The sequence below is a fragment of the Micrasema longulum genome, unplaced genomic scaffold (assembly GCF_059751315.1).
Source record: "Micrasema longulum isolate JH-2025_06_02 unplaced genomic scaffold, ASM5975131v1 h1tg001290l, whole genome shotgun sequence".
NCBI lineage: Eukaryota > Metazoa > Arthropoda > Insecta > Trichoptera > Brachycentridae > Micrasema > Micrasema longulum.
The window spans coordinates 270,863-288,364 of record NW_028278477.1 but is presented as its reverse complement, the minus strand read 5'-3'; the positions used below and the strand labels follow the sequence as shown (position 1 = coordinate 288,364).

Sequence of the window (17,502 nt, the reverse complement as noted above, 5' to 3'; positions counted from 1 at the left end):
AGTATTAAACTCGTGTGTTGTCCATATTTATATACAAAGTGTTTTATTTGAAATATATTTAAACGGTTATTCCACAAAGTAAATCCAAAACAATAAATAGTATATTTTAGTTAACAATGTTTTGAGTATGTCCAAATGTTTGTAGACAGGCTGAATTTTCTCCCTAGGAAGTTATTAAGAAGGGAGGCAGCTTGTCTACAATCATTTGGACATACTTAAAACATTGTTGATTAAACTAACTGATATAAGAAGCATAAAATTGAAAAATTGTTTTCAGGCGTTGTCTAATAGGTGAAATAATTCAGCCAGATAAATCTCACCCATATAAATAAAGCTTTCAGCTCTTTTACTTCACAAAAGTAAACGGATGGAAGAGTTGAGAAAATGCGGATGTTTAAACATAGACAGAATGGTGAATGTTATAGTGTGTAAAGTGGCCACTTAAACCAGCCAATGACAGGTCATAAATAAATAAATAAGTTCTGTAAATGTCTAGACTTCCATATCCTTCTCAAAAAGGTTTTCCCTCTGTTGCAATATATTTTAGTTCCCCAAAATATTTGTTTTACAATTTAGGATTTTTCAAGTTTGGTCAATATTTTTTTTAATACACACTTAAAAAATTAAAATTCACTTAAAAGTGGCCGCAGTGAATGGTTTGTTGATGGATTACAAGGGTAACCTGGTGGAATTGATATACCAGGAATTTATTATCAATGTTACCCAAATTTTTATTATGAAAATGTTTTCTTAGGCATAATAAAAAAATTGAACATTTAACACTACATGACATGATTGCCAAAACATAGAACGAACATTTTACAAGAGAATATTTATTCTACTAAATGTTATTAAATATTTGTATATAACCACGTATACATTTTTTTTCTTATTCATTATTAAGGAATGTACTTAAGAACCAAGTTTTGTTTCGAATGTTTATTTTATTAATATCACTAAAATCAATAGTCAAAACAGAGTTGGATTCTTAAAGTGCATTCCTTGTTAATTGAGAGGAAGAAGTGGTTTTCTGTAAAATATTTTTTTGTCGGTTGCAATGTTTTGGCGATCATGGGTCGACATTATTCATACACCCACCAATGTTATTATAATTTATAAATTAGTTTTCTAATTATAAACACCTGTTTGAAAAACAATCGCAGATTTCTTAGAACAACTAGGCAGACGAGCTAATGAACTATGATGCTACAAGTAAAAATAAAAACATAAATCTATAATAAAAAATATTTTGCTTAATTGAATAGCAGTTTTTTTTCTTATAACACTCAACTTCCTTATTGCTTGTGCCTGATGAAAACATCGTAAATAACGGATATGTGGATTAATTATTAAAAAGTATCATCCTACTAAATTAAGCCATACATAAGTGATGAAGGTAATATTTTGTAAATATTTATTAAATAAATACAATAAAACTATATTGCTTGTTAAAGAATTCAACAAAAAACATGAATATATAGATAATTAAGAAATATAATGTTAAAAGTAAAAACACAGTAGTGGGTCAATGTTATAAAAATGTCACAGCCTTTTAGTTGGGGTTGATTTGCTCAACATTCAGGTGAGCTATGAAGCGAAGCCGCATTTGAAGAGCTGGCCGCAATCTTCTAATAATGCCCTCAACTTCGCTCTTCATCATGTCACCCACAAACATGTATTTTATGTGGTAGCTACATAGACATGTTAAGGAAAAACCAGATAAAAGTAACAATAACAAAATAGAAATAAAATTTTGGTGTTTAGATAGGAAATTATTCCATCATCCTTTAGAAAACATATTTTTAAAAGTTGAAATTATGTTTACAACAGATTTCATCATCATTGGCTCTACAGCCGGTTGAGGGCCTTGGCCTTCTCTAACTTTCGTCGCCATATCCTTCTATCCTGGGCCTTTTCATCCACATCCCGCTGTATTCCATCCAGCCATTGGAGTTTGGGTCTACCGAGGCTACATCTACCTTGGGATTTAGTGTGAAGTATCTTATAGGGCCCTCTCTCTTCACTCATTCTTTCTGCATGCCCTGACCATTGCAGCCTCCCTATTTTAATAAATTGCACTATGTTTGGCTCATTGTAGATGTTGTAGACTTCTTTTCTTCGCTGTCCCGTATTCTCCATATTCCGTTTTCCTGGACAGTTTCACCATCAGTCATCTCCATTCATCTGCCCTGCGGCAGCTCCTTCGCTTCACCCCTGGACAAACCAGCCTCCTGAAGTTATGCTGAATACAGTCAGTGGAACAGGCATTGACGGTCTTCTAGGGTTTCTGCAGTCCAGAGGCTGGTAGAAGAGGTGAACAGGGTTGATCTCATCATGCGGCATTTTTGTATTTCTGATAAAATTCAACGACCCGATACTGAGTATTCTTTATTCGATACCAAGCATCTATTTTCAAAACTTGCTAGTTTTTGCTTTGCATTTTGGTGAGATACCATGACTCCATAGAGCCACACTGTTAAGTTGCATGCGTTGAAAAGGTTTCACAAGCAATATCATTTGGGCGGCTTCCGCAAGTACATACATCTATGAGGTTCACATGTGGTGGACAACTGGATACATGTTTAGACTGAATTTGGCCGCTTTGTCCTCTGACAGAACATGGGGTTGAGTCGTTTACCACAAATTTGATGCGAGATTTCATCCATTTTAGTAAAAATATAAACATTGTAATGAAACTTACTTCAAATAAAAATAATATTTGAAACACTAACTTTTTTATTTTCCGTGTTAAGTAATTTTACACGTATTTAAATTAAGAAAGAGTATTTACAGCGTTGCTTCCGGCAGTGGCAGAACTGTTAGGAAAAGTGTGTAGAAGCTCAAGAGGACTACTTTGAAGGGGATTAATGTCATTTAATTGTATCTCAACCAATGTTGTTTTTATGAATAAAAGTTGGATACTTTTTGAACAGATCTCGTATGCAAGAGTTTAACTACCAAGTGCCTAATATCAAAAAGATTTGAGATTCAAGAACTCAAAATCACCAGTCATCGAGAGTTTTATTCGCTCATATATTTTTGTGAATTACGGTGAATTACGTACAACAGATGTTGTTCGGAAATTCGGAAAAATTCAACATTGACTTAATGAATTGAATAAAAGCATCAGATATTATGACAAACGAAGTTTGACTAAAAATAATATACAATTTTAAAGGGGACTCCCAAAAGTGTCAACACTGCAATATCGACTCGTGTCAAACGTAACTCTTATTTGAATAGCTATCATGTTTCTTCAATGTTTTCATCAAGATTCTTACAAATTTCTCGGAGTTCGAGAAATCTAACATTGTTCAAAATAACGATGTTTTAAATATGTCCCACATGATAAAGGTTTTAGCTCTTTTACTTCACAAAAATGGAAGAGTTGAGGAAATGTGGATGTTTAAACGTAGGCAGAATGATGAATGCTACAGTGTGTAAAATAGCTAACTAAACCAGTTAATTACAGGTCATAAGCCCTGTAAATGCCTAGACTTCCATATTCCCTTCTCAAAAATGTTTTCCCTCTGTTGCAACAAATTTAGAGTTGTTCAGAATACTTTACTTTGACGCGTTGAGCATGTACAAAGGCACGCGTAATTACGCGCTAATAGCCAGCCCTTTGAGCATGGAAACGGAATGTGTTAACGCGCTTATGACACTTGTGTTAAATGGCATTCCTTAACAATAAATGTTTATAAATCAAAATATAATTCAATCCAATACCTACCTCTAACCTTATATATTTTCTTAAAATCTGTAGTCTGAACACCGAACACATGTTATCAGATTTATTTTAGGTATCGACTTGTTATTTGGTAAGATTTAAAATGTTTAGTGTAAGTTCATTTTTAAGCCTTGACCAAGGAACTGTCGTGTTCTAAACCAGTCAGCGTGTTAAATTTATTTTAGTGATTTTACAAAAAACTATGTATGAATGTCGTTAAATTATTTAAATATAAAAATATTAAAAATGACACCAAATGCTTGTAAAAGAATTTTTTTTTTAATGGTATCTATCGTCAAACTGTAAGAAAAATTATTGAAAAGGATACAGTAAGTCACAGATTGGATCGATGTAGCTCAAGTGTGTCTGAGCCTTATCTATCTGCGCTAGTAGTTCGTAGAAAATGATGGTGATTTCAATAACGGCCCTGGGAAGGTCAGAATTAAATCTGTGCAGGAATGGCCCAACCAAGTGACAGAGAAATAGGAATTGTACTTCTGTCTGAATCACTGGCATTAATTTATCTTTTATAAATCTGGAAACATAATATAATGTTATATAATTTAGAACTTGGTAATGAATTATAACTTGAGATACATAATTATATTATTCCACTACTAACATTTACACAGTAAAATAATAATAAGGTGTATGTATATGTGTAAGGTATGGATATATGTGTGGATGTGTGCGTGCTATATGTTATATTTTTACATAGTAATTATTTAAACTTACTGTGGAACTTGACCAATTTGTCCTACTCCTGCGTGGTACCACATGGAATGTGCTAGTGCCAGAGTGAAGCTGAATTTATTCTCAAGCAAAGCATCACGAGTCGTCGTCAGATTGAACAACTGGAAAGGCGAATTGCTATATCTCCATTCAATCATGTGTGGGCAGGTGATAACCTCCAAGATACGGTCATGAAGAACTGACCAATAAGAGTCTGGTAAGGCTGCCATCACTAGGCCTATAGCGTTAATCCAAGATTGCAGTTGACCAGATGGTATAACGGTGAATCCTTTACTGATAACATCTAGAAGATTGGTCCCGACTATGGATGGCACCAGAGGTAGAGACATCAGCTCCACGCACGTCACATGTAGCGCATGTGCTGATGGATTAGGAAACTCGTTGAATCGCCAATCTGTGTTTGGAAAGTGTGCTTTTCCTGCCATTGCTGATTATCAATTTAAGGATTAAAAATATTATGAGACAAAATTTATTTTGCAGGATCATTAAGGATCTGACAAAGGTAAAAGGATGTAATTTAAAGTAAATATCTTAGCTCATAGAGGAAAATTCCACTAATATTGTAATTCCATAAATAAATGAAAATTTCACGCTTGCTGCAAAGTATCATTCAATTTTAATATCAATAACATGCTTATTCATTACCTTCATTTGATAAATATTATTTATTATTATCATACATGTGATGTGGTATACGTTACTGTGAACACACTTACTATTCAAAACTGACTCTGGATTGCTAATATAAACTTGGATTATGGCACGACAAAATATTTTGTATCTAAATTAATACACAAGAACACAAGATTATCATAATTATTATAATCAAACAAACAAACCGTTACACCGTTTCTCCGTAAGGGTAGGCAGAGAGGATAGAAAGACATATCACTCTGTCTTTGCATGCAGATCTCGCATCCTCTACATTCATACATCTTCTCATGCACACATGCTGAATATTCCGACTTTTGACATGTCCATCTTCAACCATTTGTTGGATTTGGTCGTGCCATGTCTTTCTCAATTTTCCTCATTTTCTGCTCATCATTTGCTCTACATGTCCAAACCAATGCAGCAGTTCTTTCCTGATTTTTTTTTATAGTGTTAGTCTCAGCCATACATAATGCACGGCTATCGACATTTATGCACCTATCATACATCATTCTACCACACATTTGCCTGAGAGATCGCATTTTGACAGCAGTTAACCTACTTTCATAATTTTTTATAAGACCCACATAATTGGTTAAAAACACATTCAAATAACTTAAGTCGAGATTGTGGTTTGAACTCTTTGTCCTGAACAGTCAATATTATATGTGGATAGTAAAAAGGATACTGTCAACAATTCTCCTGATGAGCGCCAGGTAATAGTTGAGATCCGGCAGCCAAGTAGGATTAGCGGTATCGGGCTCGGAAAGGTACGCTTGGAACGGTTCAGAAGCGGCCCAACCCACCGGTCGAACTTCCCGCAAAGACCCCAACACAGCACCGACTAGTTTACGCTTCAAGGCTGCTCTGTCTCGTAGTTTCCGCTCGTAATAATGAAGGGTGTTGTACAAGTATGTTACAGGACGGTCTAACAGAAAACATCAACAAATTAAAACAATCAATTAAGTTTTTCATAATAGGTTTAAAATTATTGGATAAATTACCCGTGGGACTATTCTGCAAAATATGAGATAAGTGATATTACAAGGAAAATCAATAATATGGGGCATACCGACGCCATAGGGCAATTTTGTAGATTTTTTTAATAATTCAGATTATTATAACAGGTGAAGCTTTTGGAGCTTAAAACAAAGAAAAAAATTACAAGGTTTAATTGAAAACGTTTCATCATCAAGAAACCAACTTAAAATAATTCAAACATAATAATGTAGTAGCAGCAGTCAGTAGAGACATTTCATTAATTTTTATTGGCTATTGCTTAAGTCATGTTTTCTTCATCCCAAGAGCATCGTTGAGAAAGCCTCGGTCAATTGCATACCATGGCTCTAAAAAAAAACACCTTGGTTTGGATTATATTACACAAATCAAAACAGTGCCTGTATGCCCCTTTTTATTGCTGTCCGTTTGCCTCTGGAGGTAGTATATTTTTGTTCTCACCAAATTAAAAACTTTGATAATACGTATTGCTATACAGGGTGTTCTTTAAACCCTGTCACATCCGAAACCACAATGATCAGTATGGGCAAGAAGACATATTAGCATATTTAAAAAAATATTTAGAACAAAGAAAATAAAAAAATTGTTTCTTACTTCTGCAGGGGAGAAGTGAGAAGAGCATGGCGCAGTATCAGATTCCCCCCTCCCCCTTCTCGTTTCACCCCTGTAGAAGTAAGCAACCATTTGCTTTTTCTGGTATTTTTTTTTTCCAATTTTATTCGTTCTAAAAAATTATTTTAATGTGCCAATATGTCTTCTTGCTTATACTGATGATCGTGGTTTCGGATGTGACAGGGTTTAATGAACATCTTGTATATACTTAAAGTGCATTTAAATTAAAAATAAAAAAATAAGAGCCCTCTGGGCATTTAATAAATAAATAAACAATGATTTCTAAATTTATTTCAACAGAGAGGGAAAATTTTTTGAGAAGGGAATATGGAAGTCTAGGCATTTACAGGGCTTATGACCTGGTTTAAGTGGCCACTTTACACACTGTGTAACATTCACCATTCTGCCCAAGTTTGAACATCCACATTTCCTCAACTCTTCCATCTGTTGACTTTTGTGAAGTAAAAGAGCTGAAACCTTTATCACGTGGGTGAGATTCATCCGGCTGAACCAAATCACCTACTAGGCAACGCCTGAAAACAATTTTTCAATTTTTATACTTCTTCTTTTACCAGGTAGTAATTCAACAATGTTTGATTATGTCCAAATGCTTGCAGACTGGCTGGATTTCCTCCCTAGGGAGTTGTTCATATTTAAATTTATTTCAACAGAGAGGGAAAAATTTTTGAGAAGGGAATATGGAAGTCTAGGCATTTACAGGGCTTATTAACACAACTCCCTAGGGAGGAAATCCAGCCAGTCTGCAAGCATTTGGACATAATCAAACATTGTTAAACAATGATTTCAATTAAGTCATAAAAATGTTGCTAAATAATCATGTTCACTCAGTTGTCTTGAATAATACTCAAATAATTGTATTAAAACACCTGATGTCTGCCGATTAAGGATTTTATAGCACCAGCAAGTATATTCTGTATGATTTGACATGACACAATTGCTGACTGTCGGCAAGATTTAGAAGAGTGGGTTCAAAATCTTAGCTAAGTGTCGGTATGCACCCTGTCAGTTAAACCTCAGGGTTACCCTATTGTTAGACTATTGCCAATGTAAAAATATCTGTAATTTGAATAGTTTTGTAATAAACTAAAAACTTTTTTTTATGCATGTCGGTAGTCAGATGGCAGAAGGGACTGTTTGTATTTTTTTCTGTTTTTTAGTTCTTAAAAGTTAAAATTAATATTTCAGTAAATACACATAGAAAAAAAAACAGCATCATTTAGAATGGTAATTTATTATTGAAAAGCAACAATAAAATATTTTATTTTTAGGATTATCTTAAAACTGAGTCCTATTTCAGCTCTCCTGGGCTGATATTCCAAACGCTCTCGCGGCCGTAGAAAAACCATTTAGTGTGTGTAAATACACGAGATAAAGTGTTTTCTACGGCAGCGAGAGCGGTTCAGAATAGCACCCCTGAACATTTAAAAAAATTACAGATAGTCTTTTTGCCATCTGACCACCATGTACAGTCCATTCAAATCTTTAATGGACAATAAGTTTTCATATATGTAAATCATTCAAATGTGTGTATGTATATGTGTCATGTATATTTTATTTTCAAATTGTATTTAAATCTACAGTTATTGCTTGTCAAAAATAAATATAAGTTTCAAAATTCTTAATCCAAAATCCATTTTTTAGTTTAAAAATGTATTTATATATTTGAAAATTTTAAAGTCGGCCTCGTGGTGTAGTGGTCAGCGCATGTGCCTACCATGCAAGAGGTCTCAAGTTCGATTCCTAACATTATTGACATAAAATATTTATTACAAAAATTGTTTTTTACACTAGAATATTTAGCGCCTGAAACCAAAGACTGATTATCTTACCTTCATGTAACAAAAATTATTAAGATACGCTGCGATTTGTATACCAATGCAGTGCTCTATGCACCATTAGGTGCAGAAAGGTAATGATGATTAACATTTTCAATAGTCATTAGTAATTTGTTTTATTTACCATGAAATTTATATAAACATCCTAGGTGTTCAAGAAGAAGTTCAAGGCTTTTGCTGACTTGAGGTATTTCAAGAAAACGATGTACGACAATGTCCAGAACAGGGATAAACCGAAGGCAAACATTGCTAAGGTAAACTGGTAGGGAACCTCCATATGGACCCGAGGCCTCTTCAGGTGCAAATTTTTCTGGATATTTTCGGTGAAAGGATAGATGCTTTTCATGCCTAAAAAAAAAAATCCAAACATCAATTTGTAAATTGATAAATATTTTAAAACTCAATTAGTTTAGATAAAAAGTTATAATTTACCAGTCTCTTTGTTTCCAATGTTCGGGAGAATTTTCTTTGACAAATTCTAAGGCTCTGTTGCGCACTTCAGATCCTTTGAGAAGTAATAACTGAATTATACAAAAACATACTTGAGACTCGTTTCCATCGGGATTAGCTCTCAAAGCCTGAAATAATTAGAAAATGTATTAAGACAAACAGAATATTACAAGAAAATGATGGTTTAAATGGCCACTTGACACACTGTTTAACATTCACCATTCTACTTATGTTTAAACATCCACATTTCCTCAACTCTTTCATCTGTTGACTTTTGTGAAATAAAAGAGCTGAAACATTTATCATGTGGCTGAATCAATTCACCTGCTAGGCAACACCTGAAGCATTATAAACTTAAGTTAGAACATAAATAATATTTCATGTTTTATTTTTGTATCCATCTCAAATATCCCGGCGTCTTCTCATCTAATTAAAAACCATGTTAAATTATTATGAAGTGTTACGAAGTGAATACCGATTCAATTAACAATATTAAAAATCATGTTGCTCTACTGTATGAATAGGGAGCGAGAATAGAACAGCATGCCACTTTTACATAGCTACCATTTATCTTTTACACGCTGATATATCTCCTTTTTAATTCATAAATTTCTACATTTATTTGCGCTAATTATTTTGCCATTTGTGGTGCATTTTTTAAATACTCGATAAAAAACTACTTATGAGATATATCTTACGCATAAAAGTATCTACACATAAAAATAAAGTAATTTAGCCTTTCAAAAAATGCAAGGTGGTGGATCTGTCAAGCTAATAATATATTAATTGATATACATTAAGGAATTTTCCAATTCTCCCTCGGCCAAGGACCAATTCAATTCCAAGGGCGCTCAAACTTTAAAAGAGTATAACAACGGCCATGTTGGTGAATCTATAGCAGTTAAATTTACAAGTTACAATAATTAATGTTGGGCAAATAATCATGGAAAGTTACAGTGTTGAGCAATGCAAACAAATTATAAAACTTTACTATCAAAATGAGTGCTCAATTTGAGGCACGTTTTGGGGGAAAAATCATCTTCAGTAACGAGGCACATTTTGAATAAATGGCTGTATAAACAAGCAAGATTGACATATTTGGGGAGGTATCAATCCACATGAGATCCATGAGTTGCAAATGCATCCAGAAAAAGTCACTGTTTAATGTGGATTTTTGTCCGGCAGGATCACTGGCCCATACTTCTTCACTTTGCCATGACTATCAATGGCCAGAAGTACATTAAAAGCCCCACCTTTTTACCTTGTGGCCTCTTTTCAGATCCGCACATTGCAAAAACATTTTTTTTTCAAAATTCTTTGTTAACAAAAGATTTGCATTTTTTTTTCAAGCCAGAAGTACAGGTCGATGATAACTAATTTTTGGTGGCTCATATTGGAAAATATGATTTTCAACGACATGTGGTTTCAACAAGACGGCTTAACGTGCCACACTGTGCAAGCGACAATGGATCTTCTGCATGACAAATTCGACAGAATGGTTATTTCACGTTTTGGTGACATCAACTGGCCACCAAGATCGTTCTATTTAACGCCATTAGACTTTTTTTGTGGGGTTATATAAAAATCACTGGTCTATGCGAATAAGCCGCAGACGTTTGATGCCTTAATAGTCAACATAAACAATTCCATCAATGACTTCGAGCCCGATATATGCGGTCTAGTCATCAAAAATTGGACCTCACGGATACACGCTATCCAGCGAAGCCGTGGTGGCCATTTGACAGATATTATATTCTTTTCTAAATGTAATGGAATGCTTTTTTAAATAAAATAAAAAATTAAAGATATCTCACACACTACTTGTTTTATACAAATTCAAAGTTCGAGTGGCCTTAATGGAAAACCTTTTATATATTGAATCAAACTGAAGCATTTTTTGAATTAGAGAATTATTTGAAATATAAACAAAAACCATAAATGTTATATGCATTAAATATAATAGACCCTTACCAAGCACAACACAATTCTATCAATTGTCACAATGTTATATTTCCAAATTATATCATTTATGGCATCCACACACTTATGTATGTGGGGGCTCCCAGCAGTATTAGTAACCTCAAAAACTAAGTAGTCACAAAACTTTCGAAGATGCGCAGACAACGCACGAGCGCCTATACTTTCCAAAATCCTGAAACAAAATTCTCATTAGAAGACAAACAAAAGAAAAATATCAAAAACATTAAAGTACAAGTATGAATAGTAAAACCTTACTTATAAGCAATGGGAGAAATTCTGTCAGTTTCAAAAACCATTTTCCACAAAAGACATAGAAACAAAGGAGTTCCAGGAACAGAAAAATGAGCAATTATGTCGTTTTCATTATTCATTGATGTCCATTTTCGGTATTCTTCATCAACAGATTTTTTAAGTAACTGCTTATTTTCTTTGGGAACTGGATTCTGAAAACAATAAAAAAGCATTGTTGAAATTAGGAGAAATTTGAATTTTTCAAAAATGGTTTAAAAATTATGCAGTTTTTGGGAAATCTAAATATAATATTGTCAATGTGAGAAATAAACATAGTGAAATAGACAAATAAACTTTAAAAATAAATGTAGGCCCAAACATCCTTCATTCTTTATATTACACTTTTATTATAAAAAAAAAAAGATAATATGTATGCATATACTTTTTTATGATTTACCCATAGATTAAAATTTTTGGGAGTATTTTCTATTACATAGATTCAAACCTCGGACCTCCTGATCCAGAGTACGAGACATTACCACGGGACCACAAACTGTCTTAATTTATTATCCATTTTAAATAACAGTAGGACAAATGTTTCATCATCATCATTTCCCTATCCACACCCAGTGAAGCATAGGCAACTGCATTGGTGATCCAATTGCATGTATCTTGACCTTTTTTGTTACATTGATGGTAAGGTGATCAGCCTTACGTTTCAGGTGCGCCAGTCCAGGAACAATGTTTCAGCGCCCTTGAGGTGATTTTCACAAAAATGGCGCTATATAAATTATCCAACTATATATATATAATGTAATATTACAGTGTAAAACCACTTTTGAAATAAATATTATAAGTCTACCCAGCCAGGAATCAAGCCCAGGCCCTCAAACATGATAAGTGAATGCATAAACCACTACAATACGAGGCGGACTTACTTAACCTCGATTTAATTTTTCAGGATATTTACCTGAGAGGAGCCATTGAGTAAAAAACACTTTTCTATTTTGCACACAAAACTATATTCTTAATCTGCCAAGACAGAGAAATAAATAAATGATATACAATAAATTGATAAAATTATTGTTAAAGTTATAATATTTTTAGACTAAAAAATGAATTACTTTAAAAAAAGACATTCGTTTGAAAATGCCCTAATAAGGCGAAACAATTGTCACGAAGTTTTTATTTTTATGTGTTTATATTTGTAAAAATAAAATAAAGTGTTCAGTAGACTCAAATCAGTGTTTGATTTCTAATTATAAGTTTAAAAAATATTTTGTTGATAAACAGGGAAAAGTATTTTTTAATCCATCAATACTTACAAGGGAGAAAAATTCTATGAGCACTGGTGGGAAACATTGCAAAGTGTGTTGAGACCAAAGATGTGGAGTACTCTGCATTATAGCACTAAGCAGTTCTTTACACCATGAGCCATCTCCACCTGCAAACAAAATACACTTGTAGGATTTCATTTGATAATAGACGTAATAGAGTAAGAAAATGATAAAATAAAAGTATGAGGTTGTCTATTTAGTTATTTGGAACCTGTACCTGTAACATGCATGGCTCGGGCCAGAGTCAAGACCAAAGCTCTGTTAAGCTCTTCACTTTCAGCTGATACAAGAGGTTTTGGCTCTGCTAGGAAGCGCGAAAGTTGAGGCTGAACTTCACCACTGCCCAATCCGGTAATAAGTCTGAGGGCTGTACTCTCAACACTGAAAAACAAAAGAATTTACAAAATCCAGATAATTTAAGTGGAATAAATAAAACAGTATTTATAAGTTTTATTGATTGAATCGAAACAAACACTTCATAATAATTGTTATGAAATAAAAACTTTGTTATGTTGTATCCCAACTCAACACAGGGCGCTTGGCCTCATAGAGTTAAGGATCCATATTTTTTTTTGTAATATGTATCTTTATATGAATAAATAAAAAAATAAATATCCAAAAATATTACATAGGTTTAAGGTCAGTCGATGGGAGCAGTGCTCTCCTGAAAATGTATTTTTGATCCTTTAACAGAATAAGCGTGTCACACTAATAACTAAGTTAATATTTTATAATAATTTGGTATTATACTAATTTTATCAGTAGAAACATACCATAAATGAAGTTGAGTCTGATTAGTCTGTGGGACGGCAGCCAGGGAATGCAGGTGTGATAGAAGTTGGACCCTATAATGTGGCTGAATGTGATGCATTCTGTATGAAAACATGTCCAAAAGAGTATACAAGATACCCCAAGCGTGGGACTTAAATACTGTAGGTAAAAGTTGATCTGTAAATGTGATAAAGTGTTTCAGATAAGTTAATTCAGGTTTAAAAATAATTCAAGAGAAAAATTAAACAATTGGCTCACTTACTTATAAAACCCTTTATTCCAAGTGATTCAATTTCTGTATAAACTAACAACCTGCTGTATGTTTCCACGAGAGCTGGAGCCATATTACAATTTCCTGCCACATTAGACTTATTTTGGGCTAATTTTGCAACATGTGAAACTATTGAATGGATGAGAGACATCTTGGAGTGAACTGTTAGACTGTCTAGAATGCACATTGAGAGAGGAACAGTGGGCAGGTTGCTGGCAGGGCTTGAGTTGGGCAACGTCTTCTGGTTTCCTAAGATCGTGTCAACCAAGGCAGCCATGGGTCTTGTGAAGAATTCTTGGTTAGTGGAGTACGCATTACACAGCAAAGCAATTCGGAAGTCTGAACCCACACAGAGGGAGGCATTATTTGAAGGCATCACCAAATGCTGAAGAAATCTGCAGTCACATAAACATTTTCACATAATGACATGAATAATAAAAATATTTTAGTAAAATATTATTTTGAAAATTATTATACTGACTCGTAATGAAGTTTCAGCGTGTGTGGAATTGGCCGGTGCATATTTATATGTTCGGATTGGGCTTTCTTCATTAGATGCATCCATATGCAAGTAATTGCCATTTGGTGGGTGCAATGTGCACGACTGTGATCGGGTACTGCGAGCGGCTCTTTCTCAGAATATAAAAGATCATACAGTTTCAAAACTGGCAAGAAATTAGATAAAGGATTTCTTTGAATGCTACCGGATATAAATTGGAGGAGAACCCACATTAAGTGGTCTCTTCCTTTTCTTAAATCTCGTCCAGATAGCTTATCATGCAATGCCATAACTATGTTTTGAAATGAAGCAAATTGAAATAAAACAAAGTATATGAGTTGAGAAGAAAGGTGAAGCCACAGCCAGTGAGTAGAAGACACTTCGTCAGATTCAGTGTCTTGCTCGTATCGTTCCATAGCCAAAATAACCAATTCAACAAGTTGTTCTTCTAAGGCTACACATCTTTGTTTATGTTGTTTTTGCAAACCAAGCATTGAGCAAACCATGTCTCTTGAATATGGTTGTTCCAAGACATGTCGTAATAAGCCTGTTTGTGGTTTTAATAACTCTTGATCATACGGCAAATTTCCTTTTAAGGAGAACTTCAATGTAGCAGGGTCCAAGCGCCATGGATTTATGAGGTGATCAGCATAACCAGAATGTTCAACAACAGGCAACATATTTGAATGGCCAATTATAGATACCATTTGGGCACATGATCGAAAGCTTTCCACAAAACTTGATAGTAGTTTTGCTAATTGCTGGAAGAATTTACATTAATATAAGTTTAAAAGACAGTAAAGATACACAATAATACATTGAAAAAAAAACTATCAAGCTCACCCAGTGAGGCCAATTGTTGCTGTCAGGATATGCTTTTTGAATTTCATTTACAATAAAATATGCAGGAAGCAATGATGCATTACGATCAAAAATATATTCCATCATACTTTGTAAAGCTTTTAGTTGAGGAAGTGTACTCGTATCTAAGCGCACAGGCAAGGTCTGTGCCTTTTCTCTGCAACCCTATAAATCAAAAATAAATTAAATATAACATGTTTTTATTAGATGATAATAAATGAAAATACACAAGTCGCCATAATTTTATATGTACTTGATACTTACCGTAGTTGTCTTACAATTAATCTGCTTTCAAATATTAAAATGCAGTAAAATTATAGAAAAGTACATAAAAATACAAAGAAATCAAATTTCTATTGTAATAATCGCATATGCAACATTGCATGTTGTTTTTATTTACAACACAAGTATTCGCACATATTTATACAGCAATAATCTCGCAACAAGGGTTTTATGGACACGCTGACATGTTCATTTTTCATGAAGACTTTATCCCAATTTTCAAAAATATTTCATAGCATGTGGAAGTAAAACTCGATATATCAGTTGTTATCCACACATAATATTATTAGTTTTAACAGACCCATGAGGTACTTATTCAATCTGATATCAGCTAAATGAAATTTACATTTCAACTATCAACTTCTTCCAAAATGCCACAGTTTTTTTAACTCTAATTTTCTCACTTAGTTTTAATTTAGACAAATAAAATATTTCATTGGGAATGTTTATGATAATATTGCGATAAAAAAAACATAAAATGGATAGATGTATGTGTTATGTTACCTTCATGATTTCTCGAACACCTTTATAATCTACACCACCTATGATATGTCTCATAAGTTGAAAGCATTCTATCCAAAAGTCCAGGTTTTCATGACTTAACTTATCACAAGATAAAATTGCATCGCAAACCATTCTAGAAATGAAAAAGAGAATGGATTGTCAAAACATACACATAATTAATTGTTATAAATTTTCTATATTAATAAATGCTGTGGTGTAGTGATCAGCATGCTAAAGTACCACACTTGATATCACTTGTTCAATTTCCATCAAAGTAACATGAAATTCATGTTTTGTAATTTTTCACATCAATATTGCTTAATTATTTTTTTAAAAAAATATTAATTCATAAAATGTGTTATGAAAAAGCCTTTAATTTAAATTGACTTTCAAGATATGAGAAAGTTCATTTTTGTGTACAAACTTAAGTTTTTATTAATAAAGCAAACATAATAATTGTTTTAAAGAAAATTTCACATTTCTGAGAAGCAATATGAATAAAACAATAGACGTTTATAAAAATCACGCTATAGTACCTCGCCTGCAAAACATTGGAATTTACAAGATTCTCCAATATTTTTAGCAGTGTTTTCATTTTACAATTGTTGGGTATTGTGGCAGCACTCGTGAGGTACACCCGTATGCAGTTCTCTAGGGATTCCGAGGTAAGGGTTGTCATAACCGAGGCCAGTTCTTGCTGGAAGTTAACGAGCTTCTCATTCTGGACCTCGGGTCTATACACCAGAAAACAGCTGAACGCCTCTTCAATAGCATCGACTCTCTAAAACAAAAAGGTATCGCCACATACAATAATAAAATACATATGTTATCCTAAATTTATTACTGTTTTACTATTCATATTTTTTTGTATGAATGTAATTCAAGATTTCAGAGAGAAATTCAATATTTAGATAAACCTTTTGTTGTTACATTTGTTTTGTATATATAACTAAATGTCTTATTCTTCAAATTAATAAAATTAAAACGTGTATTTTATACTTCGATGCGCTGCAATTGTACATGTAATTAACAAAACATGACTTCAACGTTTAGCAAGTCTTGTAAATAGTCAAGTATTAGACATAAACCAAAAATCGCAAGAATTGTGAATGATTACAATTTAAACGCAGGAAAAAGGAGTACATTATAAATACCCTGATAACAAGTGGGACATACCGTTAATCAGAAAACTTCATTCATAAAATTAATATTAAAAGAGGTTGACGTAAATCGTCCATAAGGAAGAATAAAGGTAAACTTACCAAAATATCGTTCACGATTGTAATGATTTGAGTTTCCCCCATTTTATGAATACTTTAACAAATTGTTTGGAATTAAATAAACTATTTTATATTTACAAACACTATGCGATTAGAAACCTGCTTCACGCTTTATTGTGGCTTTACTAGTCAATCCATAGACAAAGATGTCATGATTAATGGATGGATATTTTGGATATATAAAACCAAAATCAAAAACCTAAGAAAAAAATAAATAATAATTAACAAACTTGTAAAGGTACTTACGTACTTAGCGCAGCGATTGACAAAATGATCTCGTAAAACCAAACAAGTAATCGTAAAATATGCAAAAAATATTAAAGAATATGGGTAGAGGTATAATAAATTAACAGGCAATGAATAATATGCACAAATATTTTTCAGTATGTAGTGTGTTTTTCGTTTCTGGGCGTCGAA

General features: G+C 33.2%; 1 protein-coding gene across 1 annotated transcript; it reads right to left on the bottom strand.

The window, feature by feature from the left end:
• Positions 1–1,421: 1,421 nt before the first annotated feature.
• MED23 (mediator complex subunit 23) lies at positions 1,422–17,208 on the bottom strand. The gene is made up of 17 exons (XM_088234795.1): positions 17,068–17,208; positions 16,342–16,586; positions 15,806–15,938; positions 15,002–15,184; positions 14,141–14,919; positions 13,651–14,054; positions 13,391–13,565; positions 12,835–12,998; positions 12,606–12,724; positions 11,305–11,492; positions 11,041–11,221; positions 9,052–9,197; positions 8,744–8,967; positions 5,823–6,062; positions 4,466–4,910; positions 4,059–4,265; positions 1,422–1,691 (listed from the first exon to the last, which is right to left on the bottom strand). The coding sequence occupies exons 1-17, from the start codon at positions 17,107–17,109 to the stop codon at positions 1,553–1,555; spliced, it is 4,014 nt and encodes a 1,337-aa protein (XP_088090921.1). The 5' UTR covers positions 17,110–17,208; the 3' UTR covers positions 1,422–1,552.
• Between the last annotated feature and the right edge of the window lie 294 nt (positions 17,209–17,502).